Consider the following 25,957-nt stretch of genomic DNA (forward strand, 5'->3'; position numbering starts at 1 on the left):
ATATCCAACTTCTGGCATATCCACTTTAAATTAACTATATCACTAATTTGGAATATCTTATATTTTAGGAACTGTTCAACCAACTTTTCCTATGTATCACCATCATAAAATTACCACATTATTGTTGTCTTAAGTTTTGTTTCTATGGTTAACTTCATTCTTTTAATGACTTACCTTAGCTGCATGGTATGTACTAGCTTTAAGTAAGCTGTCTTTTTTAGCTTCTGTGGCAAGCAGAATAAATCGATTTAACATTGCAGCCTTACAAAGCCGACTTGCCATTGACACACCACTTTTAAATGGGGAACTAAAGCAGAAAGGAATGAAACATTCACTCATTATTGCTCAAGGATTTATGTTGTCAATTGTAGGGATTAAAATCAACATATAATCTATAATCGTATCTCAATTATGTGAAATGCTTACAGTGAAATATTTTTACATAAAAATCACTCTGAATACTTTCTGAAGCTAGCTTTTTTAATGAAATTAGTGTGTTATAATGTTGCATTAAAAGTTAAAGCAGGAGATGGCTATTTGGAACCTTTCTATTGTTTGAAGCAGAATTAAGTTATAGTGATCCAAATCAAAACTGAGGTTCTACTGTTGACTGGAAGAGGTCACAGAAATATTTTTTGGAATGACGACAATGTCCTGCATTTTGACTGGGGTGATGGTTACACAGGTATGTACATATATCAAAATTAAACCTCATGAAATTGTAACTTTAAAAAAAAGTACATTTCATTGTAAATATTTTGACTAAAAAAGCAAAATATACACACCCACCTCATGACCTTCTATATATATGTATGCCCTAGTAGATAGATATTTTTTCATTCCTAATAAAAGTGGGTCCACAGGTCATCAACTGCTTGGCTATTGTAACTTTCTCTGCATTGTACCTTCTCATTAGTTGTTCTCATAACATAAAAATCCTTCATTTCTCCCTGTGTCCATGCAATGTGACTTTTAAGATTCTCCCATCAGTAACTGTGGTTTGATTTCCCCTCGTACTGAATTTGGGCTAGGTTTTTTTACTTGTTCTGGCAAACAGAATAGGTGATGTGCCAGTTCTGAACCTCAGCTTCAGGAGACTTTATGTCCTCTCTCTCTTGGGCCCTCAACCTGCACTGTGTGGGCCACTGGGACTAATAAGATGGCAAGAGAGCACCTAGACCAGAGCCTAGCCGTCCCTCTGAGATTAGCCAAGCAGACCTACAGCTGACCCCAGATGCATAGGGTTGCCCAACCAAATCCAGCTCAGCTAAGAGCTGTGAGCAGTAATATAATGGTTGTTGGTTTAAGTTTTAAGGTAGTTTATATGCAGCAGTAATTATGAAATCAATTGATCTCTACATAGTAATATTCCACCACTATTCCTTTTGTTGTGGCAGTTTTTCAGATGATTCTCTTGGGCTTTTTTGGTATAAATTGATGCCATATAAAAAAGTGGTAATTTAACCTTTTTCAGTATTTTATATCTCTCAAGTCTTTCTCTTGTTCAAATGCATTAAAATATTAAATAATTGCAATAACAGTAAACAATCATATCTTGTTCTGATAGTGGAAATGCCTCTGAGATTTCATCATCAGTGATGACAATATTTTTGGACGAATAAAGATATATTTTAATCTTAACAAAAATATCAATTCTTTTTTTGTTGAGTATTTTTATCTAGAATAGTTGTAGAGTTGTATTATATGTCTTCCTAGAATTTATGGAGGATATATGCTGTTTTTCCCTAGATCAATTAATATGAAAAATTATATTAATAAGAGTGTCTTATCTGGTATTATTTCTGTTATGCTACTGCCCTTAAATTTCTAGAAAAAACAAAGTCAGTTGGTATTACTGTATAAAACATTATTTTTTCAGTGTATTTTTTCAGATTTTGCTTCCTAACTTTTTATTTAGCAATTTTGCTTGGATATAAAAGTGAGCTGGGTCTGTAACTTTCAGGAGTCTTCTATCACGTTTAAGTATAAGTGATACACTTCCTTCATTAAAGTAGTTGGATGTTTTCCATCTTTTTCAATAACACGGGAAATTTCTGCTATTTAAGGGTTAATAAAATTCCTTTGAAACAATTCAGAATGGTGCTTTCTTTGAGGAAGAGTTAGGGAACCTTCTTGATAACTTTCTCATGAAAATAACCTTTTTAGATTTTTCCCACTTCTGTACAAATTTTAGAAATGTTTTTTCCAAGAAATATGTGTTTCACCCAGGTTTTCAGATACATTTGCATGGTTGAGCAAAGAAGCTTCTTACGATTCTTTTAATTTTCTGAGTAATTACTCCTTTACCATTTATTTAATGAATTAGTGATTTTTAAAATTCAGAATCAGCTTATTACTTCTAAGTCTTTCTGTGTTCTTTAAATTTGTATTTCCAGCTTTATTAATTTCTTTATTCTGTTATTTGTTGACATAAGAATTTAAAATATCAGCTTTTCCATTCGGTTTTGCTTTGCCAGTATATCCTACAAGTTCTGATATGGAATGCTTCCAGGATTCTTGTTTTCTAAATATTCTGCAGTTTCATTTTATATTTCCTCTTTGAGACAAAGTTAGGGAACTCTTTTACCCCAGCAAAGGAATTTTTAATATTTTTATTTTGTTATTCATAGATTTATTGCATCACAGAGAACACTGTCTACATTGATTCTATTTTTTAGAATTGAGATTTTCTTTGTGGCCTAATATAGTTAATTTTTGTTCATGTTCTGTAAGTTTTTGAAAAGTAGGTGTACTTTTTATTTTTATGCTATAGAGCTTCACATAATAAAATCTACATTGTTATTGAAAACTGTTTTATTCTTATGTCTACTTGATCTGTGATGTGAAAGAGAATTATTGTCTCAACCAGAAATATGTTTCTATTTTTCCTCTTCTATAATTTCTGCTTTATGAATGTTAATACTATGTTATTTATTGCACAGATACAACTGTTTTGTCTTTCTTGTGAATTACAATTTATATTGCTACAGGGTCCTTTGCCTTTTGGGGTCTGAATTATACCTGTGTAATACTTAGATCACCTGCTTTGTGTTTGTAATCACCTGGCAAGCATTTAGCCGTAATAAATGAATTACGCTTATTTTATATTTTTATCTGTTATGCTGTTTTACATGTTTTCAGTCAATAGCTTTTTAATGGCTTTCATAGAAGACCTGTTTTGTTTGTATGTGTGTAGTCTGTTATTAAAACTGATATACTTCTTTATGCTTATTCAAAGCATAAATAGCATAATTCACTCTAGTTGAAATAATATGCTTGACTGAGTTCATACAAGAAACATTTGTATATGGTCTTAATTTAAATCTGTTTTGCACAAAGAAAGCAAATTTGGGCATTTAAATTTTTAACTTTATCCATTACCTCATTAAAAATGTATGTTCACACTACAAGAAAGGTTTTAGTTTTACTTGACAATCAGTGTCAGGATATTACAAAGAAACATCTAACGGTCATGTACATTCTGGTTAAGAACAAGACCTTTGTAAGCAAAGTTTCCAGATCAGAATTCCAGCTGTGTCACTTACTATTTGGGTGATTTTAAGCTACACAGTTAACCTAGCTTAAATTTCAGTTTATCTGTCAAATAAAAATATCACCTAATCTATAGGGTTATCATAAGAAGGCAGCATAACATAGTACAATAGTTCTCACATTAAAGTGTACCTAAGTAATATTTGGGAGAACATATCAAAAATACAGATTCCCTGAGCCTTAAATCCAGAAGCTCAGATTCAGTGGAAGAAAGTGAATTTTTAAAACAAATACATTATATGATTCCAGTGGTAATGGTTATGATGTGACACCTGGAAAACACAGGTTCTGTAGACTGATTTTGAAAGCTGGCTCCAGCACTATGTAACTTTAGGCCTGTCTTCTCATTTAAAAAAAAAATTTTTTTAATTAGTACAATGCTGCAACATAGTCACACTCAATCAATAACTATTATCATTATTGTTCAGAATTCAAAAAATTGTATCCAAAAAGGTTAGAATAAAAAAAAATTATATTAAAAATGTGTTCTTTTGCTTAAATAATACATGATTTTTAAAGAAATTAGTAATGCTAACCTTTCAGTGATCTTTCCACTTAGACCATCCACAATCTCCAAAGAAATGTCCCCTTGTGCCCAATTCAGACTCAGAGATTTATATTCCAAGTTTGTTTGAAGTGGATATGCAGAAGGTACTAAACTAATATGAGGTTTGTTGACCAAGTAATACATTGGAAGTTTTGAAGTTAGGGTATCACCAACACGGTGCTTTACGGCTATTTCTAATCCTCTAGTATCACTGCAATTCCCATCACCTAGAAAGTAAAAACAAAACAAAACAGAAGACCAAAGTCAAAAGACTATACCCAAAAAGGAAAGAATAGAAAAAAATAATTGAAAATAGTCTGAAGTCCAATTTTTTGTCCTTTATCTTGCAACCTTTCCTACTTCTACTCTTTTTGCAGCTACTTCTATATTCCTTACCAGAACTAGGACAAGGTAATGACAGTAAGAATTTCCATTCAAAAATGAATCTTCTACAGAATGTAGTGAATTGACATTCCAGTGAATAAAAACTGACCAAGAAAGAAATTGGTACTGGCTCATTTTGTCTTGATTTCTCAGAGGACAGCAAGAAACCAGCACATCAAACAGCAGATAAATGTGGCTGAGGAATAGCTGGTGAAAGTAGGTTATTTTTCCACATCTAAGGGCCATGAGTTACAACAATTATTCCAATATCACAATGTTCCAGTTTCACAATACACAGTAATTTAAAGAATGACCTTTCCTGGTTAATATTGAGACAACCACCAAAAGCTTAAAGTTCTCAGTTCAAATAATTCTTGAGGAAGAGAGCTCAAAATGATATAGTGTCAGCAATATAAAGGAATGGGTTACATCAGACTTCAAATGGAAGTTAGGGAAACATCATTCCCACTTAAAAAGTAGTAAGTCTAGAGGATTAAAGTTGGTGGCGTGAGAGGAGAGACAGAGGCTTCCTCCTAAAACTGGATACAATTAGAAAATACAGTTGGCACAACTAATCCTGAGAGGGCAACAGGAAAGAGGATGGCGCCAGACTGCATAAACCTGGAGAAATGAGCAGACCACATCGAACAGGGTAACGTACCAAAGCTGTGGCTCGGCGGGACCGGAGCCCTTCCCCCACCCCAGCTCATCGGCGGGAGGTAGAGAAATGGAGCAGGGAGGGAGTGGAAGGCTTGGGATTGCTGAATACCTAGCTCTGGAGATCTGTGCTGGGAGCACAAAACTACATTTCATGGTCCTTTCATCATATTCTTCTGATTACGGGGTTGGAAAGCTGGGACAGGCGGAGTTCCTGGGGAGACTGGGATTCCGGCCACTTGTGGAAAGCAGGAATCCACATCCAGCTGCTCTGGGACAAAAGCTCATACCTGTGTGCTCGGCCCACTGGTTCAGGCAGTGGAGACAGGCACAACAGCCAGGAAGTGGTGAACAGCTCTTTTCTCCCCACAGGCACCAATACCATTCCCCTGCAACCCCCAACATTGCTTCAGGACTGAACAGCTCCAGAATAGAGCTTCTGGACTCTAGTGGGCACCATATACAAATATGAAATGCCAAAGAAACTGGGTCCAGAGTAAAATTATTAATACAATTCCTGAGAAAGATTTAAATAATACCGACCTTGTGACTCTTCCTGAAAGGAAGTTCAAAATAAAAATCATCAACATGCTAATGGAGGTAAGGAAAGACATCCAAGAACTCAGGAATGAATTCAGGTCGGAGATCCAATCATTGAAGAGCACGATGTAGGGTATTACAAGCAAGTTGGATATGGTGGAGGAGATGATAAATTAAATAGAAACTAGAGAACAGAAATACAAAGAAGCTGAGGCATAGAGAGAAAAAAGGATCTCTAGAATGAAAGAATATTGAGAGAACTGTATGACCAATCCAAGCGGAACAATATTCGCATTATAGGGATACCAGAAGAAGAAGAAGAGAGAGAAAGGGATAGAAAGTGTCTTTGAGGAGGTAGTTGCTGAAAACTTCCCTAATCTGGGGAAGGAGATAGTCTCTCAGGCCATGGAGATCCACAGATCTCCCAACACAAGGGACCCAAGGAAGACAACAAGACACACAGTAATTAAAATGATTAAAAAAAGGGTAGGGACAGACTGTTAAAAGCAGCCAGAGACAGAAATATGATCACCTGCAAAGGAAAGCCCATCAGGCTAACATCAGACTTCTCAGCAGACACCTTGCAGGCCAGAACGGAGTGGCATGATGTATTTAATGCCATGAAGCTGAAGGGCCTGGAACCAAGATTACTTTATTCAGCAAGATAATCATTTAAATTTGAAGGAGGGATTAAACAATTTCCAGATAAGCAAAAGCTGAGAGAATTTACCTTCCACAAACCATCTCTACAGTCTATTTTGGAGGGACTGCTATACATGGAAGTGTTCCTAAGGTTGAATAGCTGTCACCAGAGGTAATAAAAACACAGTAAAGAAACGAGAACAGCTAATTACTAAGCAATTGCAAAATTAAATTAACTATCCCCAAAGTTAATCAAGGGATAGACAAAAAGTACACAATACCTAACATATAAAGAATGGAGGAAGAAGAAAAAGGAGGAGAAAATGAAAAGAAACTTTAGATTGTGTTTGTAATAGCATACTAAGTGAGTTAAGTTAGACTCTTAGATAGTAAAGAAATTAACATTGAACCTTTGGTAACCTGCAGTGAAAATAAGTACATACCTATTGATAATCACCCTAAATGTAAATGGACTGAATGCACCAAACAGAAGACATAGAGTCACTGAATGGATAAAAAAACAAGACTCATCTATATGCTGCTTACAAGAAACTCACCTCAAACCCAAAGACATGCACAGACTAAAAGTCAAGGGATAGAAAAAGATATTTCATGCAAACAATAGGGAGAAAAAAGCAGGGGTTGCAGTACTAGTATCAGACAAAATAGACTTCAAAACAAAGAAAGTAACAGGAGATAAAGAAGGTCATTATATAATGATAAAGGGCTTAGTCCAACAGGAGAATATAATCATTATAAATATATATGCACCCAACACAGAAGCACCAGAATATGTGAAACAAATACTAACAGAACTAAAGGAGGAATAGAATGCAATGCATTCATTTTAGGAGACATCAACACACCATTCACTACAAAGGACAGATCCACCAGACAGAAAATAAGTTAGGACACAGAGGCACTGAACAACATACTAGAACAGATGGACCTAACAGACTTCTATAGAACTCTACATCCAAAAGCAACAGGACACACATTCTTCTCAAGTGCACATGGAACATTGTAGGCCACAAAAAGAGCCTCAGTAAATTCAAAAAGACTGAAATTCTACCAACCAACTTTTCAGACCACAAAGGTGTAAAACTAGAACTGAATTGTACAAAGAAAACAAAAAGGCCCACAAACACATGGAGGCTTAACAACATGCTCCTAAATAATCCATGGTTCAACAACCAAATTAAAATAGAGATCCAGCAATATACGGTAACAAATGACAACAACACAAAGCCCCAACTTCTGTGGGATGCAGTGCAAGCCGTCTTAAGAGGAAAGTCTATAGCTATTCAGGCATATTTAAAGAAGGAAGAACAAACCCAAATGAATAGTCTAATGTCACAATCATCAAAATGGGAAAAAGAAGAACAAATGAGGCCTAAAGTCAGCAGGTGGAGGGATATAATAAAGATCAGAGAAGAAATAAATAAAATTGAGAAGAATAAAACAATAGGAAAAAAATCGATGAAACCAAGAGCTGGTTCTTGGAGAAAATAAACAAAATAGGTAAGTCTACCCAGACTTATTAAGAGAAAAAGAGAATCAACACACATCAACACAATCATAAACGAGAAAGGAAACACCACGATGGACCCCACAGAAATACAAAGAATTATTAGAGACTATGAAAACCTATATGCTAACAAACTGGAAAACCTAGAAGAAATGGACAACTTTCTAGAAAAATACAACCTTCCAAGACTGACCAAGGAAGAAACACAAAATCTAAACAAACCAATTACCAGCAAAGAAATTGATGCAGTAATCAAAACACTACCCAAGAACAAAACCCCTGGGCCAGATGGATTTACCTTGGACTTTTATCAGACATACAGAGAAGATATAATACCCATTCTCCTTGAAGTTTTCCAAAAAACAGAAGAGGAGGGAATACTCCCAAACTCATTCTATGAAGCCAACATCACCCTAATACCAAAACCAGGCAAAGACCCCACCAAAAAAGAAACTTACAGACCAATATCCCTGATAAACGTAAATGCAAAAACACTCAATAAAATATTAGCAAACCAAATTCAAAAGTACATCAAGAGGATCATACACCATGACCAAGTGGGATTCATCCCAGGGATGCAAGGATGGTACAGTATTTGAATATCCATCAACATCATCCACCACATAAACAAAAAGAAGGACAAAAACAACATGATCATCTCCATAGATGCCGAAAAAGCATTCAACAAAATTCAACATCCATTCATGATAAAAACTCTCAACAAAATGGGTATAAATGGCAAGTACCTCAACATAAAAAAGGCCATATATGATTAACCCACAGCTAACATCATACTGAACAGCGAGAAGCTGAAAGCTTTTCCTCTGAGATTGGGAACAAGACAAGAGATGCCCACTCTCCCCACTGTTATTCAACATGGTACTGGAGGTCCTAGCCATGGCAATTAGACAAAACAAAGAAATACAAAGGAATCCAGATTGGTAAAGAAGAAGTTAAACTGTCACTATTTGCAGATGATATGATATTGTATATAAAAAACCCTAAAGAATCCACTCCAAAACTACTAGAACTGATTTTGGAATACAGCAAAGTTGCAGGATACAAAATTAACACACAGAAATCTGTGACTTTTCTATACACTAACAATGAACCAATAGAAAGAGAAATCAGGAAAACAATTCCATTCACAATTGCATCAAAAACAATAAGATACCTGGGAATAAACCTAACCAAGAAAGTGAAAGACCTATACCCTGAAAACTATAAGACACTCTTAAGAGAAATTAAAGAGGACACTAATAAATGGAAATTTATCCCATGTTCTTGGCTAGGAAGAATTAATATCATCAAAATGGCCATCCTGCACAAAGCAATATACAGATTTTATGCAATCCCTATCAAATTACCAACAGCATTCCTCAACGAACTGGAACAAATAGTTTCAAAATTCATATGGAAACACCAAAGACCCCGAATAGCCAAAGCAATCCTGAGAAGGAAGAATAAAGTGGGGGGAATCTCGCTCCCCAACTTCAAGCTCTACTACAAAGCCACAGTAATCAAGACAGTTTGGTACTGGCACAAGAACAGAGCCACAGACCAGTGGAAGAGAACTGAGACTCCAAACGTTAACCCAAACATATATGGCCAATTAATATTCGATAAAGGAGCCATAGACATACAATGGGGAAATGACAGTCTCTTCAACAGATGGTGCTGGCAAAACTGGACAGCTACATGTAAGAGAATGAAACTGGATCACTGTCTAACCCCATACACAAAAGTAAATTCAAAATGGATCAAAGACCTGAATGTAAGTCACGAAACCATAAAACTCTGAGAAAAACATAGGCAAAAATCTCTTGGACATAAACATGAGTGACTCCTTCATGAACATATCTCCCCAGGCAAGGGAAACAAAAGCAAAAATGAACAAGTGGGACTATATCAAGCTGAAAAGCTTCTGTACAGCAAAGGACACCATCAATAGAACAAAAAGGCATCCTACAGTATGGGATAATATATTCATAAATGACATATCAGGTAAGGGGTTAACATCCAAAATATACAAAGAGCTCATGCAACTCAACAAACAAAAAGCAAATAATCCAATTAAAAAATGGGCACAGCATCTGAAAAGACACTTCTCCAAAGAAGAATTTCAGATGGCCAACAGGCACATGAAAGATGCTCCACGTTGCTAATCATCAGAGAAATGCAAATTAAAACCACAACAAGATATCACCTCACACCAGTTAGGATGGCCAACACAGAAAAGACATACAACAACAAATGTTGGCGAGGTTGTGGAGATAGGGGAATCCTCCTACAGTGCTGGAAGGAATGTAAATTAGTTCAGCCATTGTGGAAAGCAGTATGGAGGTTTCTCAAAAAATGAAAAATAGAAATACCATTTGATCCAGGAATTCCATTCCTACTAAGTTACCCTAAGAATGCAGGGACACAGTCTGAAAAAGACATATGCACCCCTATGTTTATCGCAGCACTATTTACAATAGCCAAGAAATGGAAGCAGCCTAAGTGTACATCAGTAGATGAATGGATAAAGAAGATGTGGTACATATACACAATGGAATATTATTCAGCCGTAAGTGCTGGGAGCCATGCTACTCAAGCTGTGTAGTGAAGATGAGGCTGGAAAAAGACCCCCATAAGGCAGCGGCCTTCGCAGCTGGATACCTCTATTATCCACCTTGATTTTGTTATTCTCCATTATACTATTGGCTTTGTCTTTGCTTGCATTGTTTCCAAGGGCTAAACTAAGCTTTGCTGAGCAGTGTGAAAAAGATGAGAACATAAACTTCCCAGAAGCTTTTCAGGACCATGCTCCTGAAGAATGGAACACGTAGGGGCTAAATGGGGATCTTGGCATAATGTACTAAAACCTGCTGTTAGTTAGTCAAACATTGACCACCCCATTTCCACTGAGAATGTCCCCCTTGTTTACAATGCTAGCTAGTGAAACTAGTGATGGAAAGTTTTCTAGAAATAGAGTTATGAGAGAATATTGAATGGAATAACCCTGTTGACAATTAATCATTTCATGTTTTCTTCCCTCTACTACTTCTATAGTTTGTTTTTCTTCTTTCCTAATTACAGCCCTTTACTAGAAATTGTGCCTTATCTGTGAAATTACCAAATACCATAATTTTCCAGGAAGTAAAAATACCTCAAGACAAGTGCTGGGCCTGGAAGCCACAGTGCATAAATCTGCAAAGAAGTAAAAAACTAACATTTTCAAAGAACATTACTTCTCTCTCACTTGCCAGCTTTACACGTCCCTGTATGGCCCCGGAAGGTGGCTGGTTAGCCAGAGACAGGTAAGATTCCTCAAGGGAGGAACAACCTAAGACAGGCACAGTTGCAGGGGGGCCATCAGGTGAGAAAAAGGGGGCCAACAGAGGTGAGGCTTAGAACCTCAACCCCCCAGTTTTGAGATAAATCTTCTACACCTGTGGATGTTTTGTTGCCCTTGTTCAGCTTGGATTAAGACCTGGTCTGTAGGCACAAATCTGATCATCTACACCTGCCTTCTTACAGTTCTAAATCATGCTTTCTATCTGTATCTTGCATTTACCTACATTAACATTTTATTAGATTCACATATAAAGTATAAAAATCAAATGAATAATCATATATTATATCTGACGTGATTGTTTATAGTTTAAGGTTTGTAGTTTGAACAGAAACAGTTTCTATGATATGAATGCCCTTGCATTGTTCACCATGTAAGAATTTGTTTAGTCCCTGCAGTAGTAGAGTCATGCAGACCTGTGTAGCATATGTCAGGGAGATTTTGGTATCCACACAGAAGAAAGAGAAATATAGATAAGTAGGGGAAATTTAATTTGCTGCCTACTGTGCCCTATAAAAGGGTATAAGGTGAAGATATGAGTTTATGATTTTAGATTGATTATAAATGTATTAAAGCCTCTAGGAATGTTTTTGTGGGAAAGAATCCTAGCTAACTGTGGCACTAGTGACCTGTATTTCATCCTGAGCTGGTAGACTCCATAGTCGCTGCTACATACTGCACACTCCTATAGTCACATGCACTACTTAGAAACTGCATTGCATAGAAACGTAAAACACAATAGTGTACATGTTGATAGGAAAAGTTTTGGTCAAGAAACAGAAAAACAATCACCTGTCTAACGCTTGACCAACCATGAATAGATTAGAAAGGAGAAGAAAGAAAAAAGCTTGCCTATACTTATTAACCAACTGCCTATACTAATTAATCATCAGAACAATAAAAAATAATCATATCCTTGTGCAAAATGGTATAAATAAAGCTGTCATCGACACTTTGTCAAGAGATCACCTCCATCTGACTCTGTGTCCTGTCTCTCCATGCACCGACTCCGTCTCATCCTTTTGGGCTTCACACCCACCCCACCCTGCTGGAGCTGGACTCTGGCACATAAGAAGAAAACAAATCCTAACATTTGCAACAACTTGGATGGAGCTAGAGGGTATTATGCTCAGTGAAATAAGCCAGGCGGAGAAAGTACCAAATGATTTCACTCATCTGGGGAGCATAAGATCAAAGCAAAAACTGAAGGAACAGAATAGCAGCAGACTCACAGAACCCAAGAATGGACTAACAGTTACCAAAGGGAAAGGGACTGGGGAGGACGGGTGGGAAGGGAGGGATAAGGGTATTAAGGGGCATTATGATTAGCACACATAATGTCAGAGGGAGGGCACAGGGAAGACAGTATAGCACAGAGAAGACAAGTAGTGACTCTATAGCATCTTACTACAATGATGGACAGTGACTGTAATGGGGTATGTGGGGACTTGATAATGGGGGAATCTAGTAACCACCAAGTTGCTCATGTGATTTGATATTAATGACACCAAAATAAAAAAAATGATTAGGTATCAGAGAGCAGTAATTATCAATCTTGGATGCACATTAGAATTACTAGGGACTGGGACATTAGTACCAATGCCATTCCAGTATTATTTTAGAAGCTTCCCAGGTAAACCTAAAGTACAATGAGAATAAAGAATAGATAAGAATTATTTTTAGGGTGTTCAAACAGCAGAATTAGTATTAAGTAGAAAAGTAAAAGCACTTCCAAAAATAAAACGTGTTGACTGAAAGCATTTGTTCACAAAATGTTTACTGACCTCCTAGCACAAAAAAGACCAAGGCAAAAGTGACAAACCCTTCTGGAGTGTCAAGTCCAGCAGACCCAGCAGGCCAACTCTAGCCACTGGCTGTGCTTAGACAAAGCTGCCCAAGCTCAATTTAATACAAAAAGCAGCAGCCTGACAACACTGTTCTGTCTCTTGATTATGTGACTCCACGCCTTTGTTAAAACTTACAGTGCTATGCACCAAAAAGAGTGCATATTTCCATTGTATGTAAATAAATACTTTTCAAAAATCAAAAAAAAAATGCAGCAGCCTGACAGATCAGGAAAACTGGGTTTGAGTCTGGGCCCTACCAACACGCAATGGGGCAAGTATTTTATTAACATTCTGAACCTCATATTGCTGTTGTGAAAAAAAGAAAAGAAGAAGAAAGAAAACTAAAAGAATGGATAGCAGAAATCCTAAGGTTAAGAAAAGTTTCTTAAAAGTCCATAAACTATGTTTAAAATAGCTCAGGAGGAGGGAATCAGTGATGGGTATTCTCTACATCCAAGTATGCAACTCAGATTGGCATACGAAAAGGACTCCTGGATGGAAATAACTCTGGACAAACATTCAAGTATTTAGAGAGATTACCTTATCCTAATAGGATATCAAATTTGCCAAATGTACCTTAAAAATCTTGAAAACTAATATAAATCCAGCTATTTTTAATATCTGAGTTTTTTCCAGATTGCTTTGGATATCATTTTCTATTCACATAATAGCAAATGCTTTTTGCAATGCAAGCCTAAGACTTCTTTCTAAATTAAAAACTACCACCATAAAATGACAAAATGAACTTTGGACAACATCTACAATACAGAGTTTGTTTCTGCAAACTTTTTGAAAAATGCAGTCTTGAAATATAATATTCTCTCCATTTGTAACTGATATACTAATTACCTTAGGGTTAGATGATCCTTTATAAGGAATGGTATTAAAAGAGTTTCTATATTAAGTGAGAAGCTGAACTAAATGGTTAATGAAGTTCAATGAACTCCTAAGATTCTCTTAGCAGCCCAAATCACACTCTTCCAGTGTACAGACACTTTACATGAATATTTCTCAAGGTGAACCTGTCACATCATCTGTATCAGAATCACCTTGTGGTGCTTTTTTCAAATGTGTATTCCTGGGCCTCAAAACTCATACCCTCCCCCAACCCACCCAAGACATACAGTGGAGGTCTTATGAGACCCAGAAATCTGAATTTTTTACAATTAGCTTAAACACACTAAAAGCATTCAGGTTATACAGACATAACACCAGTTAATTAGCTTTAGATGTGTCCCACAAAGATGCCAAGAAAGAGAGCAGAAGCAATTTAATTAAGTTTTAATAGTGTTTTGATTGCTACCAGGTGTTCCTCATGCTAAGTGCAAGATGACAAGGTGATGAAATCTAATTTTTAAGTTCTTGTCCCAATCCACTAACTAAATACTAAATCATTTTAAAAGAATCCAAATTCATTCTTTAAAGAAACTAAATCTAGTATGGAGTTATACTAATTTTAAAATATATTTCTTCACAAAAATCAAAGAAAACTATATAGATAAAATATAAACATTTCTTAGATACTTTATAGATAGACACCAAGAACAAAAAGAACTTATCCTAATGGATACTGAGAAAAGTTTAAAGTGCTGAGAGAGTACATGAATTGGCTAAAAGAAAACACAGTAAGAACTTTAGAAATCAAATTAAATCTGAGAAATACAGCATTTAAAAAATATATACAGCATTTGGAAAAAGTAGAATTAGAAATAACCACTTTTGAAGGTGAGACTAAATAGGTGGCTCTCATGTATTTCTAGTGGGAATGTGATTTGGAGGTTAACTTGGTAATGTATTTCAAAATTGAAAATGCATATATCATTGACCTGCAATTCTACTTTTAGAATTCATCTTTAATACTTTTACATGTGTGAATAACCAATATTATTAATCTAAAAATTCCACCAAACTACAGCTGGTTAAATTGATACATTTATACAAAGGAATACCATACAGGGAGCCATGAACAACGAGGAATCTTCATATACTCATACATTAAAATTTCCAAGATACATTGTTAAATTAAAAAGAAAGATGTAGAAAAGTTATTAACTGTATGATCTGATTCACGTAAAACACAAAAAGAGAAGGTATGCATTTACAGTTGACCTCCCACATAGTTGAAAACCCATGTATAACTTCTGATTCCCAAAAACTTAATAACCTACTGTTGATCAGAAGCCTTACTGATAACATGAACAGGAATTAATACATATTTTATAAATTACATATTATATACTGTATTCTTACAGTAAAGTAAGCTAAAGAAAATATTTTTTTCAGATTGTCGCTAATCTCTATAACATTTCAAGGGTCAACTGTACTTCTATAAATGTAAACTATCTTTGGAAAGGAAAACAAGATACCAATAACAACGGATGCCAAGAGGTAAAACAGATGCACTAGGATGGGAAGGAGAATTTTCACTGAATACCCTTTTGAAACTTTTGAATTGTGAAACATGTATTTCCTACATACACAAAAAAATAGCACTATTATTAAAAAAATAGAAAAATAAATAAGTATTTTACTTTTTACAATTTATTAAGGCCAAAGAAAAATGACAAGCAAATACAATATCCTGTACCATAAGAAACTGGAAAAAATTTTACTTATAAAAGAAATTCCTGTAGAAATGGGTATAATATATACAGAACTCTGCCCTCAAAAAAAAGAAAAAAATAACAGAAATATCATCACCTAAAGGCAGAAGTATTACTTATATGAGGATATAGAAGCTTGTATGTGCAGTCATTACCAAAAAATAAATGCTAATCAAGGAAGAGCCCAGTAATGGTCATATTTAAATTGTTTCACAAGGGTAACTAATGCTTTGAAACACCTAAGAATTTATGAAAACTATAAAGATGAGCTCCCAAACTTTTTGCCAGTGAGCTAATGTCTGGAATACCATTAAAATATATAATACATTGTTCTGTAAGAAAAAAGTAAATTGATAATTTTACATTATTTGTGTTCTAGTTACTACCTCATTTGACAAATCAAAAGGATCCAGATCATAAACAAATGTAGGAAAAAGGAAAAAAGGTAGAGAAATGGGCATTTAGTATTTTTCTTATTTCAGGGATAACTAAATATAAACTTTCAGATTTGACAAGTTCAACAAGACAGCTTCTTCTAAAATAAAGAGTAAAAAATACTGCACAAACAAAAATAAAAGTTCAAGACAGAACACATCTTACTGACTAACTGAAAATATAATTCTTGGCCTCCTGAAAAAATGACAAAGTCATATTATACTAAGTGTGTTTACAAGTTACTATGAAGTGAAAAGCTTAATAAAACACTGGATATGTTTTTTAAATAAAGCTTCATGTATGCAAAATCTGACTTCATACTGATAAATAAAATAGTGTTATTCATTATATGAAAGAGGCCAGGCAGTCCTGAAATTCCACTTACCAACAAGTATATTGCTGATATAAACTGGCTGTATGAAGTGACTCAGCAATGCTCCCTGTACACCAAGTACTTCCCATCTTGTCAGTTTGTCACTTGAGGACATACTGCTTACTCTATTAACATCTGCAGGACAGTAGACAGTCAGATAAATTTTGCCCTCAACAGCCACATGAAGACTTAGTTCTTCATTGGCTTCAAATGCAGATACAGAATGTGGATTAAGACGCCTAGAGAAAGAAAATAAAGTTTCTTCATTTTAAAAACAAAATTGACAAAATTAAATCTACATGTTGTTTTCAAACACATTTAACTTGCTGATGTATACCTAATTCCAGCAACATAAACAGATACGAACCTAAAGCAAGGTAGGATGGAGCAACTTGGTTCCACAAGGCTAACACCAAGCAGAAAGTTTTTAAAAGATATATTTCATACTATCGTTGATCCTGGGGTTCTTATTCCTGGAGTTGAAGAATGAACTTCGCAAACACTCAAGGTAGGACAGCAAGGCAGAGGCTTTTATTTAGAGATAAAGTGAGAGGACAGAGCTCCTGGCTCAGACCAGGAGGGAACAAGAGAGTGGGGGTGGGGGTGGGGGTGGTACATTGTCTAGAGGTTTTATAGGTGGGTGAGAGACAAAGGGCTAGGGATGCACACCTGCTAAGTGGTCCCAAAATGTTTATGTTTGAAGAGACATTAAGTTTCTTATTGGCCTTCCTGGTTATTTTACAAGAAATTTACTGCTCTGATTTCCTCCCAGGATAGCAGCTTCCTGGTCTGGCAGCATATCACTGAAGACTGCCTGCTTTGCTCCCAAGGTGGGCTGAGTTATTGTCTGTTTGTTAAAGAGTATGTTAAGAAAGTTACTTTTTAACAAACTGGGTTTTTAAATGCAATCTTATTTTCAAGATGGAATCCTTCCTGTTTGTTTTGGGCTTGCTTGTTAAATTGCCCAGGTGGCAAATTACTTGATTAGGGCTGGAGGAAGAAAAGCAGCACCTGGGTAAAGTCAGTAAAATAAACTGGGCCCTGCAGCAGGCCAAAGCAAATCCCACAATGGATTATTTCTGTTTTTTCCAGAGGCCCTGACCCTGCTCTGTCTAAGCCCATGGTCCCTGTCTCATTGCTATTCCTTACATCCCTTAAAATCAAAGGAAAACAGAATCTTTGTCCCTACCATAGTTTATTTTCTAAGTGACAATTTTTAAAAACTATAAAATGAGAGAATTAGAAAAGAAAACCAACAATTTGTATTCAAAATTCATCTCTAACAAAGTATGCCTAAAAAATATTAACCATGGTTATCTCTAGATGGTGGATGAAGTGAATTTTATTTTCTTCTTTGTGCTTGTCTGCATTTAAAAATTTCATGCTAACTGATCCTACACATTCATCAGGGTAATTAAGATTTGGCCATAGATTGACCAGAAAACAAACTGCATTCCTTAACTCCTGTATTCACATGTGAAGAGTGCATAAATCAATACTTTTCTAAAGTTTGTGAAGTCTTAAAACTAGAAAGAAGAGATTCAACAGCACAGAAAAAGAAAGTACATGGAGTATTTAAGTAATAGTAATAGATCAGAAAGGGTGGAACAGTGAGAGAGAATTTGTGACCTCTTGCAGTCTGTAACACCATTTCAAGACTGGAGGGATAATATGGATAAACATGAATATATGTATTCTATTTTTGTAGGGATTCATTATATGTGATATTGGCCATCCTAGCTGCTTTCAAAAAAACAACTTCCATAACACTTACAACTGTGACTTAATCTGGGCTGAGCCTTTAGGCAACTGGTTCATATAGAAGTAAATGTTGATACTCTGTTTGAGAGTGAGTAGATCAGAAGCTGGCTCTGTGCAAAATATTGATTTTTCCATCATAGCAGGATTTTTGCTGTAGAAGAGCAGAAGTTGTCTATAAAAGTACCTAAAATAAATGGGTGAAAACTTTGTTGTTAGAAAATTTTTAAATAAATTTTCATATTCAAATGCCATGAACAGTATCTCTGTATGTCCAAAGTTTGATATTAATAAAAACTCCTAAAATAATCCTAACCTTATTGAATGAAAAATTAAGTCCCATGAGAAGTCCTCGATTGGAGCAGTCAACCTGTAACTGTCCTTAAAAAGCACCATTTCTTGACTACAACTCCACTGTCATTTCACATTTGAAACCCCAACCATCATTCCTGCAGGAGACCCATTTCTCTACTGATCCCTCCCTTCTTTGTCCTAGCCTAACTGAAGTGTCAGTTTCCTGCCTTACTTCTATTTCTCCTTCCCTGCCAAAACAGACAATCATGGTTCCCACTGCTTAGTGGTTTAGAAGACAAAAACAAAAACACACACACACACACAAGGAAATAGGAACAACAAAATGAAGACAAAATGTTGTATTAAGAAGTGAAGAAAATCTCATGAAAGACTACAACTAATGAAATCAGGGGACAAATACTATTTTGCTTATTAAGAAATATGATTTTAATCCTATAAACAGAAATACATAATAAACAAACACCAGTGCGTAACAGTGCCAAGCATGGGAAGAAATAAATATAAAAGTAGTAGCTTTAAGGTGGTCAAGTAATTCAATGAGCACCAAGAAGGTGGGAGGACAATGAGTTGCATTACCTTCATTGACCTTCCCCAAAACTTTCCTTTTAAGATTACCGGATTCTTTCCTAATTATTAGAGATATATACTTAAGCTTTCCAGATAAAAAAATACATCTAAAGTGGGTTTTAAAATATTGCATGAAAGAAAACACCAACAGAAAGTAAGGGTGCATAGGTTAAATAAGAACAGCAGAATGCTAAGTGGATATGCTGATCATTAGATACAATGATTGGAGAGTTGCATCCTATTCTCACTTATGAGTCACTGAACATTTCCATTGAAAGTAGTCCTATAAAAAGTGAGATCAATGACTTAAGAGAACCAATAGCTGGTGGATGTTGCATAAGGTAGCACTTATGTCCCACTTTTCATGTTTCCATATGAGAGGACTTCCAAAGAGTAACATTCCTGTCTTCTCTCTCTTACCTGCTATTCACTCCTCTTGTAAGGACCAGTGACTGGTAAGTTTGGAAAAAGAAATTAGGCATGTTCACCACAGTCTCTCTCTCTTTTTAAGATTTTCCAACCTAAAAAATACCTTATCTACACTCTGCTCCGTGGTAAACTTCACACAGACTACTAATGGAAACCCATCGGTTTCTGGTGCTGTCTTTGGATAAGTATGACTAATTCAGGGATGAAATATTACCAAGCCTACTTGACCCAGTTCTAAAGTTATACTCTCCAGTTGCTTTAATCAATAATAATGATGGAATATTTTTTTTAATGTTGCTGGACTCTTCAAACTGAGTTCATAAGGATTTGGTAACAGAAACCACTACAATCCACAAACTGGACACCAATTACTATAATGTTTCCAAAATGACATGGAAATAACCAAATGGCTTACAGAAGTAAGAGTCAGATCCTTGACTCAATGATCAGTATAACTCCATTTGTAAATAAAGACATTACATATGTGGTTACTTTAGGCTGAGAGCATTAATATTTGTTGGCATTATAATCTGTACCTTACCTAAGGAGAGACCTTCTTGCTGTAACAACAGCATGAGTATCATGCAACACTCTTCCATTTGGCTTAATGCACTGGCTGTAATTGTATTCACCTGTGCCTAGAGCTACAACTTCAAGTTGTCCAGCTGAAAACAAGAAGTTAACAGCAGCAGGTTATTTAGACCACCCCACCCCCCAGGTTCAACCTCCATTTCTATCTTACCATTTTAAAGTCAGTAAAATATATTGAACAAAATATGGAAAAACTCCACAATTTCAAATAAGAGTTTGATAGTCTTCTAAGAAACAAAATTTTAAAAACACTTGAATATCTCAATTAAAAAGGCAGATGTTTTGTACTTCATCTAAATTGTTACCACAATTAGAAGAACCACCAAATGCCCTGGGTTTTTTAATATCTATGTATTTCTTACACATCTAGATTTATTTGGCTTACTAAGAAACTTCATTTACCATTTTACTTCTAAAACAAATTATGTATACAAAATGTCTCTAATTTTCTTAATCCACTCAAACTCTCTACAAACCAAATTGGAGTTTCTTTCTCTGTTCTACTGAAGCTTTTTTGAAGAAACAAGCACTTTATGCTTTTTCCAGTAGTTTTGCTCCATTTACTTTTTGCTGTACTCCATCTGAGATTTCCTTGAAACTCTATGCTCAGAAGATACACAATTCTTTTTCCTCTTTATGTCCTATGAAGCTTTTCAATAGCTTAGTCACTAGCTCATTGTTCTTTTGCTCACTGAAAACAACATTCAATTTCACATTTGCAACTACCTAAAGTTTAAAAAATATTTCACAGCTTATCTTCTCATTAAATCCAATTTTTGACTGCCTTTTAAGCCACTCCATAATCTGGTAACATCAAACTAACTATTTTGTCTAAGTTCTGTATATGTGATGTTCTGCACTAGCAATAAATTTCTCATCGTCACATAGTTTTCTTAATGCTGCTTTCTTCCCTCTTTTCTTTCTCCACTAATAACTTCCTTTCCTCTATTTATGTAAACCTTATTATCCTTTAAAGTTTCAGCTGAAGTCTCACTTGTTCTCGAAGATTTTGGCCCTATCAGTTCTCTATGAATTCTGATGCATTATAGGATTATAGAAAACAATTTTTATCTCTTATCAGCTAGCCTTTCAACAGTGCATATATACCTTCTATCCCACCCAAATCATAAAACCTAAGAATAGGGACCAAATTTCAAATAGTTTCTATATCATCTATAATATCTTATTCATAGAAAAATAAAAATTCAAACAATTAATGATCAACCTAGAATATTACAGGGTAAATATAAAATGAAATTGGAATCACATCATAAGACCCACAAGAAAAAACAGAAGTTATCTCCTCTTACTTGAAAATGAAGAAAATATGTTAATTTTTATAGAGACCTTCTCAATGTTATAGTAAGGAGTAATTTCAGGTTGGTAATGGATCTAACAGAGCTGTTTAAAATGTCAGGCACTTAACCATTCTGCAGTTTTCCTGGTCAGTATAGTTTATCTCTACCTTTGAGAATCTTGTGTTTGATGATCTGCACTTACTAGAAAAGGCCACTTCAAATCAATGCACCACCATTGTCAACAGGGACAAAGATACTTCATTAAAATAATACTGTATATAACTCAGATCATTAAGATATTTAAGTTTTTCTACAAACCAACACATCTCAAAGATTTGGACTTACCTCTTTGAATTATGAAAGCAGCCAATGAATTGCTACACTTCAGGTACTCTGAATGACTAGAAATTAGTTGGTTGAATATTTCTTTAACAATCTGGGAAATCTTCGCATACTGAATATGTCTCCTTTCTAGAAAACAAGATTAAACACAATATAAATTCTAAGAACTCTGCTTTCTCCCAGAGGCCTCTATCATTCCTATTATAACTTTACAATCAGATGAGCTAAAATTTATAAATGTACAAGTAAATTTATAATTTATGTCATAATTGAGATTTTGAAGAATTTGGTTTTGAAAGAACATGAGCTATTGACCTTTTTGGATAACTTCTTGTAAAAAAATGTCTTAGTATTACATATTAGAGGGTTACTGATTTATATTTGATGATACATTCAAAAGTCACACATAGGCCATAAGAAAATCTTTTGTTATATAAAATCGTCTCACATTTCTAGACAGCCAACATCTCACCAAACACCACCAGTCTACCTTCCCCAATCACTATGACAACCCAAATATACTCCTTAGTATTTGCTCCAGTGAGATCTACTGCAAAGTACTAAGCACATAGACACTTGATGCAGGTCTATGTTGGTGCTAAAATAGTCCCAAACTTTAAAAGGGGATATAGTTTTGAGTAACAGGGTTGCCATAGATAATTATAAGCAAGAATATACACCAAAAGCTGTCCATGGATTTATTTTTTTTAACTTGACAGAGCTTGAGATTCTGGGGTAGGGCTCTTGCTTCATGACACCTTAGTGAAGAACCATTGTTCTAAAGAATGAGAGGTTGTACTAGCCCACAAAAAGAGCCTCGGTAAATTCAAAAAGATTGAAATTGTACCAACCAGCTTCTTAGACCACAAAGGTATGAAACTAGAAATGAATTACTCAAAGAAAATGAAAAAGCCCCAAAACACATGGAGGCTTAACAACATGTTCCTAAATAACCAAGGGATCAAATAAAAACAGAGATCAAACAATATATGGAGACAAATGACAACAATAATTCAAAACCGCAAAATCTATGGGATGCAGCAAATGCCATGCTAAGAGGGAAGTATACTGCAATACAGGCCTACCTGAGGAAAGAAGAACAATCCCATATGAACAATCTAACCTCACAATTAACAAAACTAGAAAAAGAAGAACAAGTGAGGCAAAAAGTCAGTAGGAGGGACATAACAAATATTAGAGCAGAAATAAATAAAATCAAGAAGAATTAAACAATAGAAAAAATCAACGAAAGCAGGAGCTGCTTCTTCAAGAAAATAAACAAAACAGATAAACCCATAGCCAGACTTATTAAGAAAAAAAGAGTCTACACACATAAACAGAATAAAAAATTAGAAAGGAAAAATCACTACAGATATCACAGAAATACAAATAATTATTAGAGAATACTATGAAAAATAATATGGTAACAAACTGGATAACCTAGAAGAAATGGAGAACTTTCTAGAAAAATGCAACCTTCCAAGGCTGACCCAGAAACAAAATCTGAACAGACCAATTACTAGCAACAAAATTGAACTGGTAATCAAAAAACTACCTAAGAACAAAATGCCTGTACCAGATGGCTTCACTGCTGAATTTTATCAAATATTTAGTGAAGACCTAATATCCATCCTCCTTAAAGTTTTCCAAAAAGTGGAAGAGATGAAAATACTTCCAAACTCATTCTCTGACGCCAACATCACCCAATACCAAAACCAGGTAAAGACATCACAAAAAAAGAAAATTACAGACCAATAACCATGATGAACATAGATGCAAAAATACTCAACAAAATATTAACAAACCAAATTCAAAAACACATCAGAATAGCCAAAGCAATGCTGAGAAAGAAGAATAAAGTAGGGGGGATCTCACTCCCCAACTTCAAGCTCTATTATAAAGCCATAGTAATCAAGACAATTTGGTACTGGCACAAGAACAGAGCCACAGACCAATGGAACAGACTAGAGAATCCAGACATTAACCCAGACATATATGGTCAATTCATATTTGATAAAGGAGCCATGGACATACAATGGCGAAATGACAGTCTCTTCAACAGATGGTGCTGGCAAAACTGGACAGCTACATGTAGGAGAATGAAACTGGACCATTGTCTAACCCCACATACAAAAGTAAACTCAAAATGGATCAAGGGCCTGAATGTAAGTCATGAAACCATTAAACTCTTGGAAAAAAACATAGGCAAAAACCTCTTAGACATAAACATGAGTGACCTCTTCTTGAACATATCTCCCTGGGCAAGGAAAACAACAGCAAAAATGAACAAGTGGGACTATATTAAGCTGAAAAGCTTCTGTACAGCAAAAGACACCATCAATAGAACAAAAAGGAACCCTACAATATGGGAGAATATATTTGAAAATGACACATGCGATAAAGGCTTGACGTCCAGAATATATAAAGAGCTCACACACCTCAACAAACAAAAAACAAATAACCCAATTAAAAAATGGGCAGAGGAACTGAACAGACGGTTCTCCAAAAAAGAAATACAGATGGCCAATAGACACATGAAAAGATGCTCCACATTGCTAATTATCAGAGAAATGCAAATTAAAACTACAATGAGGTATCACCTCACACCAGTAAGGATGGCTGCCATCCAAAAGACAAACAACAAATGTTGGCGAGGATGTGGAGAAAGGGGAACCCTCCTACACTGCTGGTGGGAATGTAAATTAGTTCAACCATTGTGGAAAGCAGTATGGAGGTAAATCAAAATGCTCAAAATAGACTTACCATTTGACCCAGGAATTGCACTCCTAGGAATTTACCCTAAGAATGCAGCAATCAAGTATGAGAAAGACCAATGCACCCCTATGTTTATCGCAGCACTATTTACAATAGCCAAGAATTAGAAGCAACCTAAATGTCCATCGATAGATGAATGGATAAAGAAGATGTGGCACATATACACAATGCAATACTACTCAGCCATAAGAAAAGGGCAAATCCTACCATTTGCAGCAACATGGATGGAGCTGGAGGGTATTATGCTCAGTGAAACAAGCTAAGCAGAGAAAGAAAAATACCAAATGATTTCACTCATCTGTGGAGTATAAGAACAAAGGAAAAACTGAAAGAACAAAATAGCAGAATCACAGAACTCAAGAATGGACTAACAGGTACCAAAGGGAAAGGGACTGGGGAGGATGGGTGGGTAGGGAGGGATAAGGGAGGGGGAGAAAAAGGAGGGTATTAAGATTAGCATGCATGGGGGGGTGGGAGAAAGGGGAGGGCTGTACAACACAGAGAAGACAAGTAGTGACTCCACAACATTTTGCTATGCTGATGGACAGTGACTGTAAAGGGGTATATAGGGGGGACCTGGTATAGGGGAGAGCCTAGTAAACAAAATATTCATCATGTAAGTGTAGATTAATGATAAAAAAAAAATAAAAGCAGTTCCTGTGTGGTGACCTCCAATGAGTTCTACACAATGGTATAAAGGGCATATAAAAGTGTAGGCAAAGGGTCTGTTTGTGTTTATACAGAGGATCAAAGCCTAATTTGGCTACCCTGAAAATGAACTAAGATACGATATGAAAAAGAACTTCCAACATCAGCACTCTTGGGAAGACTCATGCCAGAAGATGACCATCAAAAAACCCCAACAAAGATCCATGCACTGCTACAGGTGTAGATGCACTCATCCCACCAGTTCCTGGACTTGCCATGGGAATGAAGAAGGAGATATCTAAGCTGGCCTGTGCATACAGCAAAACAACAAATTTGACTGGATCTAAACTGTTGGAACTCAACCAAGAATTAGGAGAAGTGCAAATTGCAGCGCTCCAAAATCTTACAACTACAGACTATTTACTGTTAAAAGAACATATGGAATGTGAACAGTCCCCAGGAATGGGTTGTTTTAATTTGTCTGATTTCTCTCAGACTGTTCAAGTTCAGTTGGACAATATCCACCATATTATAGATAAGTTTTCACAAATGCCTAAGGTGTCTAACTGGTTTTCTTGGTTTCACTGGAGATGGCTGGTAATTACAGGTATGCTTTGGTTATGTAACTGTACTCCTATTATGTTAATGTGTGTGTGCAATTTAATTAGTAGTTTAAAACCTATACATGCTGAAGTTACTCTACAAGAAGACATGTCAAAGAAATAATCAATCTTCCCAGGTTTTCATCCGCCTGCTACTTGTATAGCTTTTCTTCTTCCTTCCTAATTA

General features: G+C 35.6%; 1 protein-coding gene across 8 annotated transcripts in view; it reads right to left on the bottom strand.

The window, feature by feature from the left end:
• The window catches only part of ADAD1 (adenosine deaminase domain containing 1), a 183,949-nt gene that overhangs the window by 140,005 nt on the left and 17,987 nt on the right, over positions 1–25,957 (bottom strand). For all 8 annotated transcript variants that reach the window (XR_012131588.1, XR_012131589.1, XM_073237075.1 and 5 more), the window contains 6 exons: positions 21,749–21,874; positions 20,056–20,179; positions 18,220–18,390; positions 16,458–16,684; positions 4,089–4,326; positions 175–307 (listed from right to left, as the gene is read on the bottom strand). Coding sequence is in view for 6 of the 8 variants with exons in the window: in XM_073237075.1 (XP_073093176.1) it covers positions 175–307; positions 4,089–4,326; positions 16,458–16,684; positions 18,220–18,390; positions 20,056–20,179; positions 21,749–21,874 (1,019 nt within the window). In the remaining 2 variants the exon portion in view is untranslated. The remainder of the gene's footprint in view (positions 1–174; positions 308–4,088; positions 4,327–16,457; positions 16,685–18,219; positions 18,391–20,055; positions 20,180–21,748; positions 21,875–25,957) is intronic.

This window comes from Manis javanica, chromosome 5, assembly GCF_040802235.1.
Source record: "Manis javanica isolate MJ-LG chromosome 5, MJ_LKY, whole genome shotgun sequence".
Lineage (NCBI taxonomy): Eukaryota > Metazoa > Chordata > Mammalia > Pholidota > Manidae > Manis > Manis javanica.